Below are 23,026 nucleotides of genomic sequence, written 5' to 3' on the forward strand. Positions count from 1 at the left end.
CTTCGTACGACAAACGTCCGTACGTACGGCACACGTCGGTGGGTAATTGACGCTTTAGCAAGAAAGAGTTAGTCAGCTCGGAGCCGTGGTAGCGACCATTTCTAAGATGAATAGTGATAGCTCGTAGTTAGTGGTGTTCACCAGTGCGAGAAACCACTACTCAGCTTAGACGCGAACTGAGCACAGCCTAGCTTAAGATTGCGCACTGCCACCACCACCAACCGTGAGTCGCTATTTTAAACGCGAGTGAACGCAGCAGTAACGCTGACGTCGGCGTAGTCCATCAACAGCGCCAGCAACAGAGCCATCGACGCCGACGCAACCAACCGTGTCAGCAGTAGGGACGCCGACGCGACGCGACGCAGCCAACCGCGCCAGCAGTAGAGCCACCGACGCCAACAAACGGTATATCCCGGCACTACGATTACGGTTCTGATCTATGGACGGAAGGTGATAGCTCGTAGTTAGGGGTTTTCACTAGTGCGAGACATCACCTTCCGTCCGTAGATCGAAACAGTAATAACAGTGCGGGGCTATACCGCCAGAAGTATAAGAAGTGGCAACAGAAACCAGCCGGGAAAATACCCTCGCATCACCTAGCAAAGGCAATTGTAACGAAGCTTTCCCTGTGCCTCGATGCTTCTTAATTAATTGCTGGGGTATACTCGCCGTGTCCAGGGTTCCTTACAATAAATTTATACTGTGGGGCCCTTTTCCAAATCGTACTTTATTTAACTTCATTTATTTACAGATAAATTATATCTAAAACTTCATTTAAATTAAATTTTTCTTCAACGTTATTGGTATATGGTGTCGGCGTGGCCTGGTGGGTGACGGTCCACCCAAGTCCCGTTGGCGTGCCTGCTGGCGGGCTTGCTTACGTTGTTCTTACTATGCTTTTGCACCGGCTAAGGGTCCACCCGGTCCCGTTAGCGCGTAGATATGGGACGCTGGCGTTCGTCGCTGCGTCGGCTGTCGTGCTAAATATGCGTTCACTGAGGACGTTCATTGTTGACGCTCTGCTGCCGTTGGCGTTGCGCTGGCTGTCGCGATTAGTGAGTATGATAATGATGATAATGAGTATGCCGTCACTGGCGACGTTCGTTGATGACGATCTGCTGCCATTGGCGTTGTGCTGACTGTCGCGATTAGTGAGTATGATAATGAGTATGCCGTCACTGGGGACGCTCGTTGGCGACGCGTAGACGCTGGCGTCGCGGTTAGTATTTAGTCACTGACGACACCCGAAACAAAAGGGGTGCAGTCACGGAGGACGCTCTTTGATGGCGTTCTGTTGCTTTTGGCGCTGGCGTTACACTGGCTGTCGCGATTTAGCCGATAGTCACTGAGGACGCTTGAAATAAAAAGCTATGCGGTCAATGAGGACGCTCGTTGATGAACATGCGGCCACTGGGGCGCTTTTTGGTGTCGCGTTGATGCTGGCGTCGTAGTTTGGTAGATAGTCACTGAAGGCGCTTGAAACAAAAAGGCATGCGGTCACTTGCGCTTGTTGACGACGCGTTGATGCTGGCGTAGCGGTTTAGTAGATAGTCAATGAGGACGCTTGAAATAAAAAGTATGTAGTCACTGAGGACACTCGAAATAAAAGGGGTCCAGTCACGGAGGACGCTCGTTGATGGCGCTGTGTTGCTGTTGGCGCTGGCGTTACACTCACTGGCTATCGCGATTAATATTTCATCGCTGAGGATACGCGATGATAATGAGTACGCGGCCACTGGGGCGCCTGTTGGCGACGCGTTGATACTGACGTCGCGGTTAGTATCTAAGATAATGAAGATATGGGAGGCTATGCAGTTATTGAGGACGCTCGTTGATAAATATGCGGCCCCTGGGGCGCTTGTTGACGACTCGTTAATACTGGCATCGGGTCGCCTCACGGTCGACTGTGATGAGTCGGCGGAGCGCAGCCTTAAGCATTCAGTGAGTGGAGAAAACCAAACTACTCACGTACGCCTCAGTCTGCGTCTACGTCGGATGGTGATGCCTCGAACTGGTGAACACCCCTATATACGAGCTATCACCTTCCGTCCGTAGATCCGAACAGTGATCATGGCGCCGGGCTATACCGCTTGTTGACGGGGATGGCGTTGTGGCGCCTTACGGGTCACCTCGCGGTCGACGGTGATGAGTCGGCGTAGCGCAGCCTTAAGCATTAAGTGAGGGGGGAAAGCCCGCACACTCACGTATGGCTCAGTCTGCGCCTACGTCGGGTGGTGTTGGCTCGCACTGGTGAACACCCATAACTACGAGCTATCACCATCCGTCCGTAGATCCGACCAGTAATAACGGCGCCGGTCTATACTGTTTGTTGACGGAGATGGCGTTGTGGCGCCTTTCGGGTCACCTCGCGGGCGACTGATGAGTCGGCAGAGCGCAGCTTTAAGCGTTAAGTGAGAGGGGGAAAGCCCGCACACTCACGTACGGCTCAGTCTTCGTCGGGTGGTGATGTCTCGCACTGGTGGACACCCCTAACTACGAGCTATCACCTTCCATCCGTAGATGCGAACAGTAATCAAAATGCCGTGCTATGCCGTTTGTTGGCGTCGGTGGCTCTGCTGCTGGCGCGGTTGGCTGCGTCGCGACGGCGTCTCTACTGCTGACACGGTTGGTTGCGTCAGCGTCGACGGCTCTGTTGCTGGCGCGGTTGACGGACTGTGCCGACATCGGCGTTACTTTTACTGCTGCGTTCACTCACGTTTAAAATAGCGACTCACGGTTGGTGGTGGTGGCAGTGCGCAACCTAAAGCTTGGCTGGGCTCAGTTCGCGTCTAAGCTGAGTAGTGGTTTCTCGCACTGGTGAACGCCCCTAACTACGAGCTATCACTCTTCACCTTAGAACTGGTCGCTACCACGGCTCCGTGCTGACTAACTCTTTCTTGCTGTGGTCGTTGCTATTATAGAATTGCATACTCGTAATAAATGTGTTTATGATTTTGTTTGCTCGCCGACGTGTTGCGTGCGTGTTGTTACGATCGGTCATGTGTTGGTAGAAGCTGTAGTTGTTGTCGTCGCATGGTTTGGGTATATTGTTGTTAGATGTTGCGGTTGAAGTTGGTATGGCCTAGTCTATTGCGTGTTGTATTCGTGTGCTGACTTGCTGTAGGCATACCGTGTTTATTGTGTGATCGTGTTGCTGGCTTCGTTCAGCCTCATATTGCGGTGATAATGTTGTATGTTGCTGAATTCGCTCAGCCTTATGTTGTGGCTATAATTTTGTGTGTATGGCTGGTTTCGCTCAGCTTTATGTTGCTGTGAATGTTGTGTGGGCCAAATTTGATATCAATATTTGGTACTGACAATAGTTATAACAGTTCGTTCCAGGATTCATTTAAAAAAATCAAAAATAGAACGAAAGAGCTGTGTTAGATATAAAGATAAAACATACCGAATTTTAATTACGAATAACTTGCAGCAAATCCATGGCCATAAAAGCGCATAATTTAAAATGTCATGTGTGCTGAACTACCGGTTTCGAAGAGACCTAAAGTGATCCCAGAAGCATCCCAAAATTATACCAAAAATAGTCCCGAAATTATCAAGACGGCATTCCGGACAAATCCCGAAAACCATCCAGAAATGAAACCTGAGGGGTCCCAAATGATCCCGACATAGTCCGGAAATGATCCTGATGGGATCCCAGACAGATCCCGAAAACTATCCAGATATAACTCCTGAAGGGACCCCAAATGATCTCGAAGTAGTCCCCAAATGACCCTGACGGAATCCAGGACGGATCCCGAAAATCATCCAGAAATGATGCCGGAAGGCTCCCAAAATGATCCCGAAGAAGTCCCGAAATTAACCGGTCGGGGTTCCGAAAACCATACAGTAATGATCCCGAAAAAGTCCCGAAATTACCCTGACCGGGTCCCGTCATACGGTAATGATCCCGGAAGGGTCCCGAAAAGATCCCGAAATACTCCCGCAATGACCACGATGGGATCCTGGACGGATCACGAAAACTAAACAGAAATGTTCCCGGAAGAGTCCCAAAATGATCACGAAATAGTCCCGAAAAAGTCCCGTAATGACCCTGACGGAATCCAGGACAGATCCCGAAAACTATCCAGAAATGCTCCCGGAAGGATCCCAAAAGATCTCGAAAAAGTTCCGAAAATTCACCGGAAGAGTCCCCAAATGATCCCGGAATAACCCCGACGGGATCCCGAAACCATCCAGAAATGATCCCGGAATACTCCCGAAAAAGTCCCGCAATAACCCTCGCGCGATCCCGGACGGCTCCCCAAACCTATCCAGAACTGATTCCGGAAGGGTCACTAAATTATCCCGCAATAGTCCCGAAATGACCCTTACGTGATCCAGAAATGCTCCCGGGAGGATACCGAAAATGTCCCGAAACAAACCCGACGGGATCCCAGATGGATCCCTAAATTTATCCAGAAATGACACGAAAAAGTCCCGAAATGGGCTTGACGGGATGCCGAAAGCCATCCAGAAATGATACCGGAAGAGTCCCAAAATCATCCCGAAATAGTCCCGAAATGACCCTGACGGCATCCCGGACAAATTCCGAAAACCATCCAGAAATGGAGTTGAGGGGTCCCAAATGATCCCGACATAGTCCCGAAATGATCCTGACGGGATTCCGGACAGATCCCGAAAACTATCCAGATATAATTCCTGAAGGGACCCCAAATGATCTCGAAGTAGTCCCGAAATGACCCTGACGGAATCCAGGACGGATCCCGAAAATCATCCAGAAATGATCCCGGAAGGATCCCAAAAGATCTCGAAAAAGTTCCGAAAATTCACCGGAAGAGTCCCCAAATGATCCCGGAATAACCCCGACGGGATCCCGAAAACCATCCAGAAATGATCCCGGAGTACTCCCGAAAAAGTCCCGCAATAACCCTCACGCGATCCCGGACGGCTCGCCAAACTATCCAGAACTTATTCCGGAAGGGTCCCAAAATTATCCCGCAATAGTCCCGAAATGACTCTGACGTTATCCAGAAATGCTGCCGGGAGGATACCGAAAATGTCCCGAAACAAACCCGACGGGATCCCAGATGAATCCCTAAAACTATCCAGAAATGACGCGAAAAAGTCCCGAAATGGCCCTGACGGGATCCTGAAAGCCATGCAGAAATGATACCGGAAGAGTCCCAAAATCATCCCGAAATAGTCCCGAAATGACCCTGACGGGATCCCGAAAGCGATACCGAAAACTATACAGAAATGATCCTGTATTGTCCCAAAATAATCCCCAAAAAGCCCCGAAATGACTCTGACGGGTACCCGGACGGATCCCGAAAATCATCCAGAAATTTCACCGGAAGATTCCCCAAATGATCCCGAAATAACCTCGACGTGATCCCGAAAACCATCCAGAAATGATACCGGAAGGATCTCCAAATGATCCCGGAATAGTCCTGTAGTCACTCCGACAGTATCCGAGACGTATCCCGAAAATCATTCAAAAATTATCCCAGAAACGTTCCAAAATGATCCCGAAATAGTCCAAAAATCATCCCTACGGGATCCCGGACGGATCCCTAAAACTACCCACAAATGTTCTGGGAAGGGTACCGAAGTAGTCCCGAAAAAGTCCCGATATAACCCCGATGGGATCCCGGACGGATCCCGAAAACCATCCAGAATTGATCTCTGACGGCTACGCAAATGATCCAGAAATAGTCCATAAAAAATCCCGAAATTACCCCGACGGGATGCCAGACAAAACCCATCCTGAAATGATGCCGGAAGTGATCCCGAAATAGTCTCGAAATGATCCCGAAATTACCCTGAGGTGATCCCGGGCGGATCCCAAAACTATCCAGAAATGATGCCAGAAGGGTCCCCAAATGATCCCTAAAAAGGCCCGAAATTACCCTGACGGGATCCAGGGCAGATCCCGAAAACTATCCAGAAATGATCCCTGAAGGATCCCAAATGAGCCCGAGAAAGTCCCGAAATGAACCTGACGGGAGCCGAAAGTCATCCAGAAATGTACCGGAAGGATCTCTAAATGATCCCAGAATAGTTCCGAAAAACTCCCGAAATTACTCCGACGGGATCCCGAACGTATCCCGAAAATCGTTCAGAAATTATCCCGGAAGGTAAAAAATGATACCGAAAAGGTCACGAAATAATCCCGACGGGATGCCGGACGGATCCCGAAAACCATCCAGAAATTATCCCGCAAAAGTCTCGAAATGACCCTGACATAGTCTAAAAAAAAGTCTCGAAACTGCCCCGACGGGATGCCGGACAGATCCCGAAAACTACCCAGAAATGATCCCGTAAGTGTCCCAAAATTATACCGAAATAGTCCCGAAAAATTCCCGATATGAACCCGACGCGATCCCGAAAACCATCCAGAATTAAATTTGAGCCATCTGCTCTAATTTCCTCCAACATGAAATGCAAAGCAATGTCGGCTGTATGCAAATCCATGTCACGGCTACATAATGCTTCTATCGTTACCTTAATTGGTTTTAAAATAAATGTTACTCTTTCAATGATTTCAAACTCAATTTCTTTAAGGGAAGTGAGTTTCAAATCAATTGCAGCTTTTCGTATACAATCTTTCAAAAGAACGAAACGTTGTAGCATATCTAGCAGGCTGCTCCATCGGGTCTTGCAGTCTAACAATAACTTCAGTTCTTTTCCAAGCTCAGCTTTTACGTAACCTTGGAGAACTTCATTTTTGGTTGGCGATTTTCTAAAGGCTCGTACCACCGTTCTCACTTTTGAAATTATGGTGTTGAAGCTAAATTTGTCCGTACACAGTGCATTGCACACAGAAAATTCGTAGCTCTGGCAGATCACTAACCCATCTTCATCATCTGACTCTTCTTCCGAATCCGTCTAACAATATCGTTATTCATTAAATAAAATTTATTAATACCATTAATGTTTTAACTTACTTTTGCTTGACTGTTTTAATGCGGGTTTATATAACACATCAATGACTGCCAATTAAAGTCCGTGGGCAAAACATAACTGCTGATGAGGCTTTATGAGCCTGCCAACTTTTTTCATAGTGCTTGCGCCGTCTGTTGTGATAGCTATAACATCATTTGCTATATCAATTTTGAATTCACTCAAGCGTTCCACCAAAATTTCGACGCACATTTCAGCTGTCATTGAACTCCGGAATCGAACAAGACCTAAGTTCCAAAATTTCGATGCCGCAAAGATATTTACGTTCATAAAGTGCTTGTTTGACGTTGATGTCCATTCGTCAAAAACTACGCTAAATTTTTCACCTTCTTTTACGAACTTTTCAATTTCATGTAATGCTCCTACTTTAATATTTTCGTAATATTTGAGTACAATACTTTTTATAGTAGTTCTGGATTTGGGTAAGTCGAAGCCACTGCCTCGCATTACATGGCGTAGATCTTGTGATTTGGTAAAAGCTGAAAAAGCAAAGCGTCAACAGCCGTCATTCTAGCTAAAACAGCTTTCATTTCTGTCCGTCTTACTACCAAAGAATTGGTGCAAATTAGGATAGGCTTCTGGAGATTTTGTTTTACGGAATACAACGATGTCATGTTTTTTCAAATGCGTGTGTAACCCTTCTACTCCATCACGATGAAGATTCGAAGGGATGGTACTAAAGAAGAAGCACCGGACGAAGGTGAGCCTATACCTCAGGGCGAGGAGTTAGATGGAAACACCCCGAATGGATCTGCTGCCCCTGGCCCTGATGAAGGAGCCACCTCCGCGCCGGAAGATCTGGTGGGTGGGGATAACGCCTCGAGCGAATCCGCAACCGCCACAATGAATCTCGGGGGCCCATGCAGCACCTTGAGTGAACATGGGGCCGATATCGAGCTGGCACGCAGCACTCCGGATGCCGAGAGCGATACACTCTCCGTATCTGAGTTTGCGGGCCAGTACTTTACTGGCACGGACGAGCAGCTTCTGCTGGAATCCGACACGTCGGATGCCGAATTCGACGATACTATCGTAGAGGAGGCATCCGACGTTGCGGATCAGCAGAGGATGGACGTCGATGATGAAGCCGACCTTTAACGGGCGCGCAGGTACTTCAAATAAACCTGCACCACTCTAAGGCAGCCTCGGCTGCCCTAATCTTACGCCTCAGCACAACAGATGAGGACGTCGTTCTAGTCCAAAAGCCTTGGGTCGTTGGCAGCAAGGTCTGTGGGCTCTATTCTAAGGACTACCAGCTGGTGACACCGCCCGTGACAGGTAGAATCAGATCTTGTATTCTAATAAAGAAAACTCTAGTATTTATTCTGCTATCGCTTTTTAGCGACGAGGACTTTACCTACATTAGCCTCGATCTACAGGAAAGAACGCTCTGGCTGATGTCCGCCTATCTGGCGCACGAGCGCCCAACTTCTGTGCAGTATCGGCTCTGCAAAGCGGTACGGGAGGCCCACAGCAAAGGGTTTCCGATAATAATCGGAGGCGATGCCAATGCACATCACACCGCTCTACCGACATTAACACTAGGGTGAGTCTCTTTTTGATTCTATTATTAACAACAATCTAAGTATATGCAACTCTGGAGACAAAACAACTTTTATCACCTCAAATATAAAGGAGGTTCTAGATATTACTCTAGTTTCAGGGCCATTCTCTGACCTTGTCAAAAATTTGAGAGTTTCCAACGAAAACTCCTACTCTGATCATATGTATATCACTTTTACGATGCTTTTGCGTACACCGTGGCTTACAGGAATAGGAGACGTACGGACTGGAACCTATATAAAAAAGTCCTATCCTCTAATCTCCTAAGAAACGCTTCTCACGGTAGTTCGAGCCTACCGCTAAGAATTGATGAAGCGCCTCCTTTAGACACAACATCTGCTTCTCTCGGTGAGCTAGACTCATCGTCCAAAATAGAAGAAGCAGTAGAACTTATCACTAAATCTTGTAACGCTGCCTTCACAGCAGCCTGTCCGGAGATTAAGGTAAGGGGCAAAAAGAAACCCTATTGGTGGAACCAAGAAATCTCCGAGCAGAGCAAAAACAGGAGAAAATTGTTTAACGAGGCTAAGCGCACTGGAATCTGGTCCCATTATAAGGACGCTTTAAAATCTTTCAAGAAGTCAATCCAGAAGGCCAAAAGGGACTCATGAAAGAACTTCACCAATGACATCGAAGAAGTCTCAGAGGCCAATCGCCTACGAAAGGTCCTCTCCAAAAATCCCGTACCTCCCAGCTGCATTCGCACAGCGAACGGAGAATGGACCACTTCTAGCACGGAAATTCTAGATACCCTGGTCAGCACTCACTTTCCAGGCTGAACCTCTCAACCATACCTCTTAAATACGCAATTTAACCCAGGGCCGTTTCGACCCCTGGACCACATAGTTCGCGAAAGAGGAGTTATATGGCAATCAAGTCCTTTAAACCCTTCAAATCTCCGGGAATGAATGGAATATTTCCCGCTGAGTTGCAAGCTGCAAGCGGTTTTATAAGCCCGCTGCTAGCTAAAATCTAATATGGAACCTGACGACGAATTCTCTGTTATCTATACTACAGCCCACCAGATGCCAAGTCATTGCATATGCCGACGACATAGCCTTGACAGTTACCGGCAAACACCTTCCGGTGCTTGGCGAACTCTTGCAAAATGCTCTTAATCTAACAAACACTTGGTCTAGGGAATTCCGGCTCAGCATCAGCAGTGAAAAAACTGAGGTGGTACTTTTTACCCGCATACGCATTATACCGGAATTTACCCTCCCGTCCCTAAATGGGAGGGAAATCAAACTCTCTAGCGAGGTTAAATATCTCGGAGTTATTCTAGACAGGAAGCTTGACTGGAAGCGAAATGTGGAGGAACGATCCAGGAAAGCCACAATGGCTCTCTACGCTTGTAAGTCGGCAATGGGAAAAAGGTGGGGTCTCCAGCCACGCATAGTCCATTGAATCTATACGGCAGTGGTGAGACCCATACTCTTCTACGCCGTCACAGTATAGTGGACGGCACTCGATAATCGAATCTAACAAGAGCAAAGTAACGAGAGTGCAGAGGATGGCGGCAATGCTTACCAGCGGTGCCCTTCCCTCCACTCCCACCAAAGCTCTTGAAACCATATTATTCCTTCTCCCAACTGATCTATATGGTAGATACTATGCCTCCTGCAACGAGGCAAGGATCAACGCTATCGAACCATGGAGGGACTGCAGGTTTGGTCACACCCGGATTCTGAAGCAGGTCCCCGCAACCATCTTGAAATTGGACCATACAACATCGTCCCCTTGCTGGGACAACAAATTTTCTACAAGAATCCCAGGGAGGAACGAGTGGGCAAACGGCGTGGAGCCGGGATCTCACGAAATCTCCGTTTTTACAGATGGCACTAAACTAAACAACAGAGTCGGAAGCAGAATATTCTCGGAGAAGCTCAATCTAAGCGAGAGCTTTCGCTTACCCAACCACTGCAGTGTTTTTCAGGCTGAACTCATAGCTATCTGGGAAGCAGCCCTCTATTTTGCTAACCTGCAGGTGACCAATTCTATTTCAATTTTCTCTGACAGCCAAGCTGCCATAAAATCCCTGCAATGCAGTAACACCTCGTCACTAGTGGCATTGAAGTGCAGAGAACCCCTCAACAAACTAGCTGAAAATTGCAACCTAAGCATACCAGGAAATAGGGGTCCCACGCGTGGTAGCACAACGGGCCACAACAGCCTACGTGAGTCTCCGCTCGTACAGCGGAGGCAGCCACTTTAACCTAAACTAACCTAACCCTTTTGTTGGGCCTCCTTTTGTTAATAAAACCTGACCGTATATTTGCACTGCGCTGATTCGTCTTTGTCGCGCGCAACTAAAAAATAGGACCATACGGAAGAGCAGTCTTCCGCCTTTGATTTATACGGAACAAAACCAGTACGAAATAATTTTCACATGCATTATAGTTATTCTTTAGTCAAACTACGTATGCGCGGTATTCCACTTTACCGACTATATATATGTATATGTACCTGAAGTGGATGGCTTTTCAGTCATATTTTTTTAATTTAATTGATTTAATAAAACTTATTTCTGCACAAAGTAAAAACACGCAACTTATAATTCTGCCACACACAAAAATCACGACGAAGCCAGCTGATTTCTACCTCAACAGTGTTGTAAACGCTAACATAAATTTCAGTGTGGTTTCATTGCTATAAAAAAAGGAATTTTTTCCCCGATTCCAATATTTAGTAACATGTTGCACATCCCGAATATCGCAGGATTTTTGGAAGAAAATCCCGGGATTTTCGGCGACTTAAAAAAGGTCGGCATCCCGGGATCCCGAATTGGCATCCCTAATACATTCATAAATCTTATATAAGAGGGATTAGTTTCCAAATCTTATAAAATCATGGTAAGAATCCAAATTTTTAGCATTACTCTTTCGATTTTATTATAGGTACGAAGGAGAATGGTATAATAACAAAAAACATGGCTACGGTGTAACAACATTACATGACGGTTCATTTGAAGAGGGCAAATACAAAAACAATGTTTTGATTACGAGCCAAAAAAAGAAACATTTGTTCTTAGCGCGATCACGAAAACTTCGAGATCGTATTAATATAGCAGTAAACTCAGCGCAGAGAGCACTGAAAATGGCCATGCAACGTTCAGATATTGCAATTTCACGAACTTCAACAGCAACTGACAGGGCGCATAGTGCCAACATTGCAGCTACACAGGCTATTATTGATTGCGAAAATGCAGTTAAGATGGCCCGTGAATTCGCTCCAGACTTCAAACCCTCAGTTTTAGAGCGATTTAAAAAATTGCATTTCACAGATCAAAGTAAACCTAATAATTTATTAAGAAGCAATAACTCAACAACTTTTAGTGGAGTTCCCAAAAATGTTCAAAAGCATGTGCCCTTACAAAATGAGCTAAGTAAATCAAATAACAATCAAAATGTTAAACCAGACATGGAATTTCAGCAGGCAAACTCTACAGACTATCAAAAACATAATGTAACACCCCAAACAGACTTCGTAAGTTTAGTGAGTCTGCAGAACCAATCTAGTAATATCCGTTTTAACAGGGTAAGTTATTCACAGACGGAACTTAATAAAGAACTATCCACACAGCATATGGAACAACAAGGAATGTTTGATTTCAATAGGAACGTTGGAGCTGAGAAAAGTAAATCAATTGGTGAAAATCATAGGTCCATCTTAAGCCAAACAGGGGATCAAAACGGATCCAGAGAAAAGTATGAAAAAAAACAAAGTAACAACAATAGTTCTATTTTAAATGGTAACTCTGATCAATATGATGAGTATAAATACCTTGTTTCAAAGGAAGACCAGAAAACAAATTTACATTTGCAGACTATGTTCAATAAACAGAATTTGTATCAACAAACCTCAACGCCAGAGAACCATAATTCGATCCGAAGGTTTTCAATGCAGCAAAACCAAAACTTGTTAACTTCACATTACCAAACACGGCAGCCTATATTTAATAAAATGGACCAACATCTGTCTATTGATTACTTTGACCATTACAAAAGGCCTCCGAGTAGGGACTCGTCAATAGATCGATATGCTCGAGCTACTAGTCGTCTTAGTGAGAGCGTTGGGTATAACTCACGCCAACCTTCAATTGACCGATGTTTTCCAAAAGAAAGTAAAGATCTTCCTTCATATAATAATGTCTTATTATCAAGAGAAGGATCCACATCACGAGCCTCCGATAAGAAATCTTTAACATCTATATTGAATCCAGCAATCACTCCAGATGACAAATCGCCGCTAATTAAGAATAAACCTTTTGAGGATATTATCTTATGTAAACGATCCTTAGGGCAGGATATTGTCCCGTCGCCACTAACTCCAAAACGTACGGAAAGCTTATATGAACGTCCAACAGCGACACCTTTAAAAAGCACTCTAGAAAATAATTATACTGGGAGCAAACCGTGTAAGGTAAATAATTTTTGATGTACAGTTATTACCGAACTAATATAGCCCTGATTTTAATACCAAATAGAAGCGCTGTAAGTTGTTTGCATTACTATTATTATTGTAATTTATTGCAATCCGGTTTTGCTAACAGTTATTGATCGTACAATCACTGTTTGTATGAAAATTACAATCTACAACCATTTGCATGTACATTATAGCAATAACATTTCGCTACAATCATTCATTGTAAGCATATCTATAAATCTTATAAAATAAAGTCGCTAAATGCCATGTATGCACATAACTTCAAACAGAATGCTCCGATTTTAAAACGGGTTTTGCATTTGAAAGCTTAGCTACGTGAGATGGTATAGTTAATATAATTTGAAGGTATATGTTATAGGGGCGTGGCAAATTGCCAAAATGTAGTAAAAAATCATAAAATTTTTTTACACAGCTATAACTCATAAACGGAAGGATGCATTTGAAAAATTCTACTTTTTAGTAAAACTTTGAAATATCCACCTTCGTTCTGTATCAAAAAAATACTTGATTCCTTTCTTATATCAGCCAAATTGTTTAAACAAAAGTAACATTTTTACCACAAAATTCGTGTGTGTGATTGTTCGGTGTCAACTGTGCGACCAAATTACTTTTGAGTGAGACATGATGCGACACATACGTTGTAACGACAGCCTGTCTCCATACTGGCTTAAATGAGTGGCAGCGTGTATATGTGTCTATGTGTTTATGTGTTTGTGTGCAGGTCCGTGCCTTAGCCGAAATGTTGCCATTAACATAATATTAACATAATAACATTAACATTGACATCATTGTACCTATAGTAACACAATGTTGCAACTGAAATAAGATGGTTCGCTTGGCATCATGTTGTTATAATAAGTAAAATTTCACCATGTTGCTAACAACCTAGCAGCATTGACGAATGCCATGTACCTACATATGTGTTTGTTCTGTTCTGGTGTGTATGAGGATGTGTATTCGTGCAAGGCTATGAGCGTGTGAATGCATCAGTGTGAGCGGTCAAGGCACGAACCAAATGTATCTGTGTAGGTGTTCCTTTTGTGAAGCGGTAAGTGTATGAATGTATGAGTGTGTCGATGCATAAATGAAAATACGGGAAAACCGAAAGATAGCTTTGCACGTATAGGTAAAATTTTCCGTTCTAAGTAACGTTCTCTGCCACGGCGGTAGCTATAAAAGGGCGCAACGATAGGCAACGGACAAAGTACTACTTCATCAGTGCCCAGTGTGAGTGAGTGAATATTTAAAAGTTTGTGCCCCGAAAAATATTAAAAAAAAGTATGAAGTGCGCGGCTTAAAGCGAAAAAAAGGTTTGTTGTGCGCGAATAAAAGCAAAACTTTAGGTTGTGCGGGCCGAAAAGTTTTTCGCGAAACGTGAAAAAAAACTACGCAGAAAGGAGTAAAGGCTAGGGATATCCTGCCCACCACCAAGCAGTTCCCGACTCAGGACAGCAGCAGAAGTTCCTGGTAAGTACAATGGCTATCTCTGCCCTTGAATATTTTTAACTCCCACCAACTTGGCATGCCCACTGGGAAGCTGGCTTCCACATAGCCAATCTTCCAAGCAAGCCAAAAGCAAATTTGCATGCATATATGCACGCCTCCGTAAAGACATATGTATGTCGGTGTGTATATTAATCATGCAGACAAAGAAAAAATAGTTTTAGCATCACCAGGGGTCTTACACTAGGAATTCTCCAAGAATAATGTTTTTCTTTCCTTATATTAACAGGACACTCCCTTCTGGAAAGAACGCACTGGGCAGAGCATTGAAAATTATGGTTTGCGGCCTAAAGACCAAATTGACATACCGCCCGGCAACAACTACCACGCATCCACAAGCAATATACTATATTTTTAATTTGGTGGCGGACATCAAAACAACAACTATAACGCCGCTTTTAAATTGGCGACATACGGCCGCAATAACCACTACAGCATCTTTTTTTTTTTTTGTTAGCGACATACCGCTCCAATAATAACAACCACGAATTTTGGTATTGGAGGCGCAACGCCAACAGTAATCGTCACAACACTTTCATACCGACGGCACGCAACGTTTGCAACAACCACAACCCCATTTTTTCCGGCAACGCACTCCCTCATATTCTCGAGCCACACACGGCAAGAACAACAAGCACAATTCAACTTATATCCAAACCTATAAGCAACACCACACAACATATACATACGCTCAGCATATTTATTTAGTATCGCTCGCAACGAAAATTGAACCTCTCCATAAGCAAAGGAAAGTCTGGTAATGTAAATTGCGCACAGAACAACAACAACAGAGCTTCACAACATTCAAGTCTGGAAGAACGACGGCATCAACGGAAGGCTACAACAACAACTTTGGCGGGAAAAGCAGATTTAAAACTTTTATTGTTATTTTAGTTATAAGTTTTTTATTTGAATTGTTTGAAGTTACGTACACACATGTAGTGTTCTTTGAATTAGGTGAAATTTTTTTTGGTAGAAAATTGTAACAGGGGACAGCGGGGAGTTTACTTTTTCTTTGGGTTAAACAATATTTTCTTTTACCTTTTCTAATTCCTTTTTTTTCATAAAATTTTTACTCCCTTTTGTTTATTTTGTATACTTCATTTCGCTTCAGCTTTCATTCGTTCATTTTATCCCCCATTTAACCGTGCCTATTTCACTATTAGGAGTTTTTTTTGCCTTTTTGGCAGATTTTTATTATATATATTAGTCAACGAGAGACTAACTCAAAATTGTAAAATTTTGAGAATTTAACCTTTTTTGTTTACCTGAATTGGCGGCAATACGCCTTGCAGGATCGTCCCTTGGGATATCGGCACCATATACCGCGGTTAGTTTGATACCGGCATTTTTTTTGGATAGTTAATTTTTTTTTTTAAACATACATTTTTTTTTTTTGTCATATGAACACCACGCTGGTAGATTCGTTACTACAAACCCACTCGTTGCAGAACGGCAAAACCGAGTGAGCCATCAAGAGCTGAATAGACGTATGTATCTAGCATGTATGCTCTGAGCTTTTCCTCTTTTCAGCATATCTACTCTACAGCTTGAAGGCGCCTCCAACACATTGAGTGACATGGTGAGTGAGTAAAACTTATATTATTGTATTTGAGTATATATGCTAGTATGCACATATATTGACTTGCAATTCCTAATTTATACTCAAAAATTTGAAAAGAATAGGAATTGACAAAGAGTAATAATATATTTGCATACACAATTTTATGCACATACGTATCTACATGCAGGCATATTTTTGTCTTATGCCAAACTTTTTTTTTTATCGTTCTTAATTGCATCAGTTATTGAGATAGGTCAGGGATAGGGCTTTAACTTTATTGTCTTGTTTTTTTTTTTGTAGCGCAAGAAATTTCTTTTATTACGTTTGAATTGTATCCAAAAGTTTTCCGATTAGTTAGTAAGACATTAGGGTAGGCCGTAAATTGAAGAAAAAAGGAAAATTTTTGTGAATTGATTAATTTGGTAGATTTTTAGGGCAACGTTTATTTTTACTTTTGTTAAGTTTTTTTTTGCGAATAATAATTTCGTTCGAATTGAAAACGTGTAATTAGTATTAGGGCGTAGTTTAATTTAAAACTTAGCATTTTCTTGAAATCGTAGTTTTAGCTTACCTTCCCTTTTTGGGGTTGTTTTAATAAATGAATAATGTATGGATGAAGATTTTAGATCTTTTCATAATGCAGGGCTAAAGTGTTAGGTTTGGTGTTGGTGCTGCGCTTGCACGCGGCAAGGTTAAGTGAAGGTGAGTAATAGGGAAAAATGACTTATTGACGGACGGGCAGACTTATGTCAGGTTTGGGGGCACAGTAAGTAAGTAGGAGTCAGCACAGTGCCCACGGTGCGGTGCAAGTTGCACTGCAGAGGGAGGGTAGACTCCACCTGACTGGAGAGGCCTTCATCCTTTTCCCCCTCTTAACTTTCCCCTCACGTATGTTTCGATCTTGTTCAGCTTTCCCTTCTTTTTCTCACCATGCAGGTATGAACCCCTATTTTGTTCATGTGGCTGCGGGTGAGGACGGCGGTGAAATGCCCCGCCCAAGACGACGAGCTAGCCTGGGCCCGCAAGCGTACCTGCTTACCGTCGCTCCTTGCCACCCAAACAATCGGCCACGTAGCAATGGCGCCCAACGCTAATAGCCCGATAATCTTTTTTATTTCCCACATTTTTCAAGAAACTCTATTTTTCACTATTCTTTAATTTTCCCACTTTTATTCCAGATTTCCTTGTTTTTTTTTTATCCCATGCTCCTTTCAAACCCAATCCTTATTTCCGTCTTTTGACTGGACAGGGACCGTCATTATGGCAACGTCGTTTGGGTTTGCCTGGCCGACAAGTGTCATCATGACAATAAGATAGGGATTAGCGAAGTGCTCATACCAGGGTTCCTTCTTCGGGTGCCTGCAATTTGACTAAGTGGTACCTAGTATGACATTTAGCTAGTGACAGACTTAGATAGGAGATCGTGGCGAGCTGTTCAAGCTCCCTTACCGAGAGCCCAGCATTCCCGGTGAGTGAGGTTTACAGTCGTCGCCACGATAGTTATGAAGGGAGGTGTGGCATCCACTCTTAGGGACTAGCTCTTGAGCGTGATGTGCCACACTTCCATGGACAGCACGAAAACTCACTAGACAGTATATAGATACGGACGAACACACTTCCATCACCGAACCTTCGCCAAGGCAGCACCTCACACACCAATACACACTCAGTTTCAGTAGTGACTTTTTTTTTACTTTGCAAATTTCAAATTTGAGTCTTTTTATATTTTCTTATTAGGAAACGGCGTTGTAAAATTTTTGGTTTTTTTTATTATATCGTTCTTAGGTTTTTTTCATATTGCTTTCCATTTTTTTAATAGGGACTTGAAAAAAAATTACACGTACATACATACGTATATTGAAATTCGTATACATTTTGTAGGTGTTTAGCATATTCCATAAATTACAGAATATCTTTGAATTTTTTTTTGTAATAATTATAATTAAGTTTTTATTTTTCTGTTTTATTTTTGAACTTGGGTTTTGGGTGAACTTTACTAATTCCTTCCTAGGCGTTTAAGATATAAAATTTCATTTTTTTTGTCATATCCACACCATTACTTGAATTACCGTACACATACATACATACACACAAACATATTACTTATTAATTGATTGAATTTTTATATACCTACATTGTAATTTTTATATCTATTATTTAATATCCATTATTTATATATATTTTTTTATTGGGTTTTGGGTGAAATTATTAAGGCTCACATTCATCTTTATTCTTTTGCTTAATTTTCGCTTTCGTAGCATATTTTGGTTGCTTCCAAATACATATCCAAATACATACAACACCGTTTAGTGAACTCCTCTTTTTTTTTTGCATTTTCTTCACTTTTTTAGTTTCGTTTCTTTCACTTCTTGGGATTTTTTGTTCTGTTCTCAGACAGTGAATGTCTGATAAAGACAAGGAGGTTGATAACCGCGTAGTAGATGGATTAGGGATACTAGATTCCAACCAACGCGTAACTAGGAGCCGTGCGCGAGCCCTAGAAAACCAAATATCAGGTTCTCTTTTCAACCAAATTGACACGGGTATACCGAGGCCCGTTGACTTTGTCCCTACGGACTACTTTAATAGGTGCGCGTCGCGGATATTTGGATCGTTTGGCCCTGAGCGTCCGATTAGGGCCTCTTTCGCGAACGGAGTGTCGTTAAACGAGTCAGAAAATAGTTTGAACTTCTCACAAAAATGTATTTGGTGTGCCAGATGTCGGATAGTGAGGACGTGGGTGGCTGGGGGGGGGGGGGGGCGGTGTTTCTGCAGTGAACGCACCACAAACGGTTTCCGGCGGCCTAATGTTCCCCGCGCTGACTCCAGTGAAAATGCAACCAATGTTGAACAGCTGAGCCGAATGATGGCGATGATGGCGCAACCACAGGATTTGGTTGTAGAAATGGCGGCAGAGGTGCGGAACATCAAAACCAATGTGGGGAATCAAGGCGGTGCCTTGAAGTGGTACTGGCAGGTCCTCGAGGACCATGCGGACGAGCCCGACTTCGGCTATCATGAGCCGAAGGCCGAGATGCTCAGCCACTTCAAGTCTGCTGAGTCCGACTATGAAATAATCCGTGAAATAATGGAGAGGAAACAGCTGCCCGCGGAAGCTTTCGATGACTTCTATGCCGAAGTCCACAATATGACATTCCGTTTGCGGAAGAGGATCCCTGAGAGGGAGTTGGTTGGCATAATCAGGGCCAACCTCAAACCGTACCTGGCCAACTGGACCTTCCCATAAAAATGGACTCGTTGGCGGAACTCAAGGTGGAATGCAAGAGAGCCGAAAAACTCATCAAAGAAAATAAGAGCAGGTCTAAAGTGGTCAGCGAGGTAGGCTTCGAGCTTCCTGAGCAGTTAGGAGAATCAAAAATAGAAGATCTTGATAGGAAGCCTCAACGTCCACCCCAACACCAATCTCAACCTCAACATCAACTCCCCACAAATCCCAATAGTGTTCGTTCTTCTGTTAATCCCGCGTCCAATTCCACTGTCAACTCCGTTTGTGCTTCCCCCTTCCACTTAATGTTGTGTTTTTCGTGTGGTATGCCGGTGGATCACTTTGTGAAAAACCCGGCAGAAGCACAAAATCCAAATAAATGTTCGTCATCGTTCCACAACATGGTCTGTTTTGCTTGTGGTAGTGATTCGTCCTTTTGTGTTTTCAAACCGAAACAGGGAAATCCCAGGCTGGCGGAGTTGACCGGGGACTCCAGCCAGAAGACAGGCAACCCGGCAGCACAACTGTAAAGATTTTGAGAAGGGAAAAGGTAGATAGGAGAGTTAAAAAGATAGATGGAAAGTTGAAAAAGCGCGAGGGAAAAAGTCTACATCAGAGGAAAATTGAATATGAAGAAGCTAGGAGAAGGATTTTTTGTGAAACTATACATAGTAATGGGAAGAAAAGATATTTTAAGAAAATAGAGAAAATGCGGGAGAAGAGGAAATATTTTAGGCGGCTGAAAAATAAAATAATTGCCACCATAGTCACCGTGAAAGGTGATTGCGAAAACCACTATAGGAGGTCAGGAAGTATTGGCTCTCTTGGACTCAGGTGCGAGTGCCAGCTGCTTAGGCAAAGACTCAGCTGCACTCCTTCGGGGAAAGGAGGCCTCGATTATGCCAATCAAGGGCCAAAACATCCGGACCGCGAACGGAGAGGAAACCGCCGTGGTAGGGGTAATAAAGTTGCCAGTTGTGTGGAATAACACCTGCAGGGAATTAGAGTTTTTTATTGTACCTGGTCTGCAACAGGAGTGTACCTGGGGGTGGACTTTTGGAAGGCTTTCGGTATGAGTGTTGTGAGTAAGGATGTGAGTGGTAGTGTGAATGGTGCTAGTGTGGCGGAGCTCGTGCCCGCCGAGGGTGACTTGTCTTTCGACGCTGTGCAGCACGTTTTAACGTCAGAACAAAATGATAGGTTGGAGCATGTAAAAGCCCAATTCCCGTCCTTCGCGGTACTGGGGTTAGGCCAAACAGATAAGGAGGAACACGTCATCGAGGTGGTTGACGAGAATCTGCCAGTAAAGCAGCGCCATTACCCGATTTCACCAGCGATTCAAAACCTAATATATGCGGAGCTGGACAGGATGCTGAGCATGGGTGTCATCGAGGAGTCCAACTGCAGTTGGAACTCACCAGTCTCACTGGTGATCAAAGGGACCAAAAACCGCCTGTGCCTCGACGCCCGCAAAGTCAATGAAAGGACGATAAAGGATGCCTACCCATTACCCCACATCGACGGAATACTTAGCCGATTACAAAATACAATATTTATTTCCGCGATCGATTTGAAGGACGCTTTCTGGCAGATTCCTCTGGAGAAGAATTCAAGAAAAAAGACGGCTTTCACTGTCCCTGGCCGACCCCTATACCATTTCACGGTCATGCCTTTCGGGTTGTGCAATGTAGCACAACGAATGTGTCGTCTCATGGACAAGGTCATTCCGGCCGCTTTACGTGAGTGTGTTTTTGTTTATCTTGACGATTTGTTAGTGTGTTCCGAAGATTTCGCGTCTCATATGTGTCTGTTGGAAAACGTCGCTCGGTGTCTTCGCGAGGCTAAGCTAACAATTAATGTAGAAAAAAGCAAGTTTTTCTTTAAAGAGGTACGATATTTAGGGTACGTAGTCGGGGATGGATGCATTAGGACAGATGCCAATAAATTGGTAGCTCTGAGGCATTTTCCAGTTCCGAAAACCCCGAAGCAACTACGACGGTTCCTGGGTATGTCGGGCTGGTGCCGACGTTTCATACAGGACTATGCGACTATTGCAGCCCCGCTGCACGAATGCCTCAAAAAGGACAAAATTAAGAAATTCACTATGACTGACGAAGCGATGAAATCATTTGAAATTTTAAAGCAGAGTTTGGTTTCTGCACCGGTGCTCACACATCCTGACTTTAATCGTCGCTTTTATATTCAATGTGATGCATCAACGGGCGGAGTGGGAGGGGTTTTGTTCCAACTAGACAATGACCAGAACGAAAGACCGATTGCATACGTTTCGGCAAAACTAAATAAATCGCAGAAAAACTACAGCACAACAGAACTGGAATGCTATGCCGCGATCGTGAGTGTTAAAAGATTCCGACCTTACGTGGAGGAAACCCCGTTCACCATCATAACTGATCATGCCAGCCTCAAATGGCTCATGAATCAGAAAGATCTTTCTGGGAGGTTGGCAAGGTGGAGTTTGAAATTCCAGGGCTATGACTTCGATATCCAACATCGAAAAGGAGCACAAAACGTGGTTCCCGACATACTCTCACGAATGCACATGGACGAAATCCAGACGAATGACCGAGCCATAGACGTATGTTTCGATTCACCGTACTTCGAGTCGGAGGAGTATACGGAGTTGAAAAAGACGGTGACCGAGAACAAGGATAAACTACCTGACTTGTGTTTGTCGGACGGTTCCGTTTACAAACGGGCGCAATTCGACCGGGGAGATGATCTTCTAGCGGACCCGACCTGGAAGTTCTGGGTTCCGTCGGAACTGCGACCGGGGCTGGTAGAGTCTTCCCACAGCTCACTGTCCGCTGGGCATGGTGGCATTCACAAAACACTATCCCGACTACGTCAGAAATATTACTGGCCAGGAATGGTCACAGATGTATGCGCCCATTAAAAGATTGCGAATCTTGCAAAATCAACAAGACACAAAACGTTTTCAAACAACCGATTATGGGTAAACAAAAGCTCACAGAGCGGCCTTTCCAACGTTTATTCATTGATTTTATGGGTCCTTATCCACGTTTTAGTGATGGTAATGTGTTTGTATTTGTGTGTTTAGATCATTTCCCGAAGTTTGTGTTTTTAAAACCGATGAGAAGGGCCACTTCAGCGGAAGTCGTTAAGTTCTTGGAGAGGGATGTCTTCCATGTGTTTGGTGTGCCTGAGTATGTCCACTCCGACAATGGAAATCAGTTTGTGTCAAAAGTTTTCAACCACTTTCTGGAAAAATACGGCACCAAGCACATAAAAAGTGCATTTTATTCGCCACAGGGTAACGCTGCGGAGAGGGTAAATAAATCTGTTCTGCAGATCATTAGATCCTTTATAAAGAATAATCAGAAAAACTGGGACAAATGCGTCAGCGATGCCGCATTTGCCCAACGCAGCGTTACACATTCTGCAATCAACATGTCGCCATATTTTGCCACTTTCGGTATGCCTATGATACAGCATGCTGCATCATATGAGCTATACCGAAAGCTGGCAGCGGATGAAGGATGTTGATTGCGAGGTAGAGGCCCCTGGTGATAAACTGTAACTAATCCGAAACAAACTTATGAAAGAGCTGAAGTTGGCCCATGAAAGAAGTAAAAAAGTATATGACACTAGGAGTAGGGATGTTACGTTTAACATCGGACAAGTGGTATATCGCCGAAACTTCAAGCAAAGTTCCCAGGTCGATAACTACAACGCCAAGCTAGCTCCGAAACAAGTAAAATGTATACTTGATTCTATAGGGAATTCAATGTATGAGCTTGGCGATAGCAATGGGAAAA

The 23,026-nt window shown here is 44.1% G+C and overlaps 1 protein-coding gene across 2 annotated transcripts in view; it reads left to right on the forward strand.

Moving 5' to 3' along the window:
- Positions 1–23,026, forward strand: part of LOC137240171 (uncharacterized) — a 1,093,642-nt gene that overhangs the window by 1,018,961 nt on the left and 51,655 nt on the right. Inside the window, exon 8 of one of the 2 annotated variants that reach the window (XM_067766100.1) lies at positions 11,388–12,912. The exons of the other annotated variant lie outside the window; for it this stretch is intronic. Coding sequence (XP_067622201.1) covers positions 11,388–12,912 — 1,525 coding nt within the window. The remainder of the gene's footprint in view (positions 1–11,387; positions 12,913–23,026) is intronic. 2 annotated transcript variants of the gene reach the window in all.

The sequence above is a fragment of the Eurosta solidaginis genome, chromosome 2, assembly GCF_040869045.1.
Source record: "Eurosta solidaginis isolate ZX-2024a chromosome 2, ASM4086904v1, whole genome shotgun sequence".
In the NCBI taxonomy this organism is placed as follows: domain Eukaryota; kingdom Metazoa; phylum Arthropoda; class Insecta; order Diptera; family Tephritidae; genus Eurosta; species Eurosta solidaginis.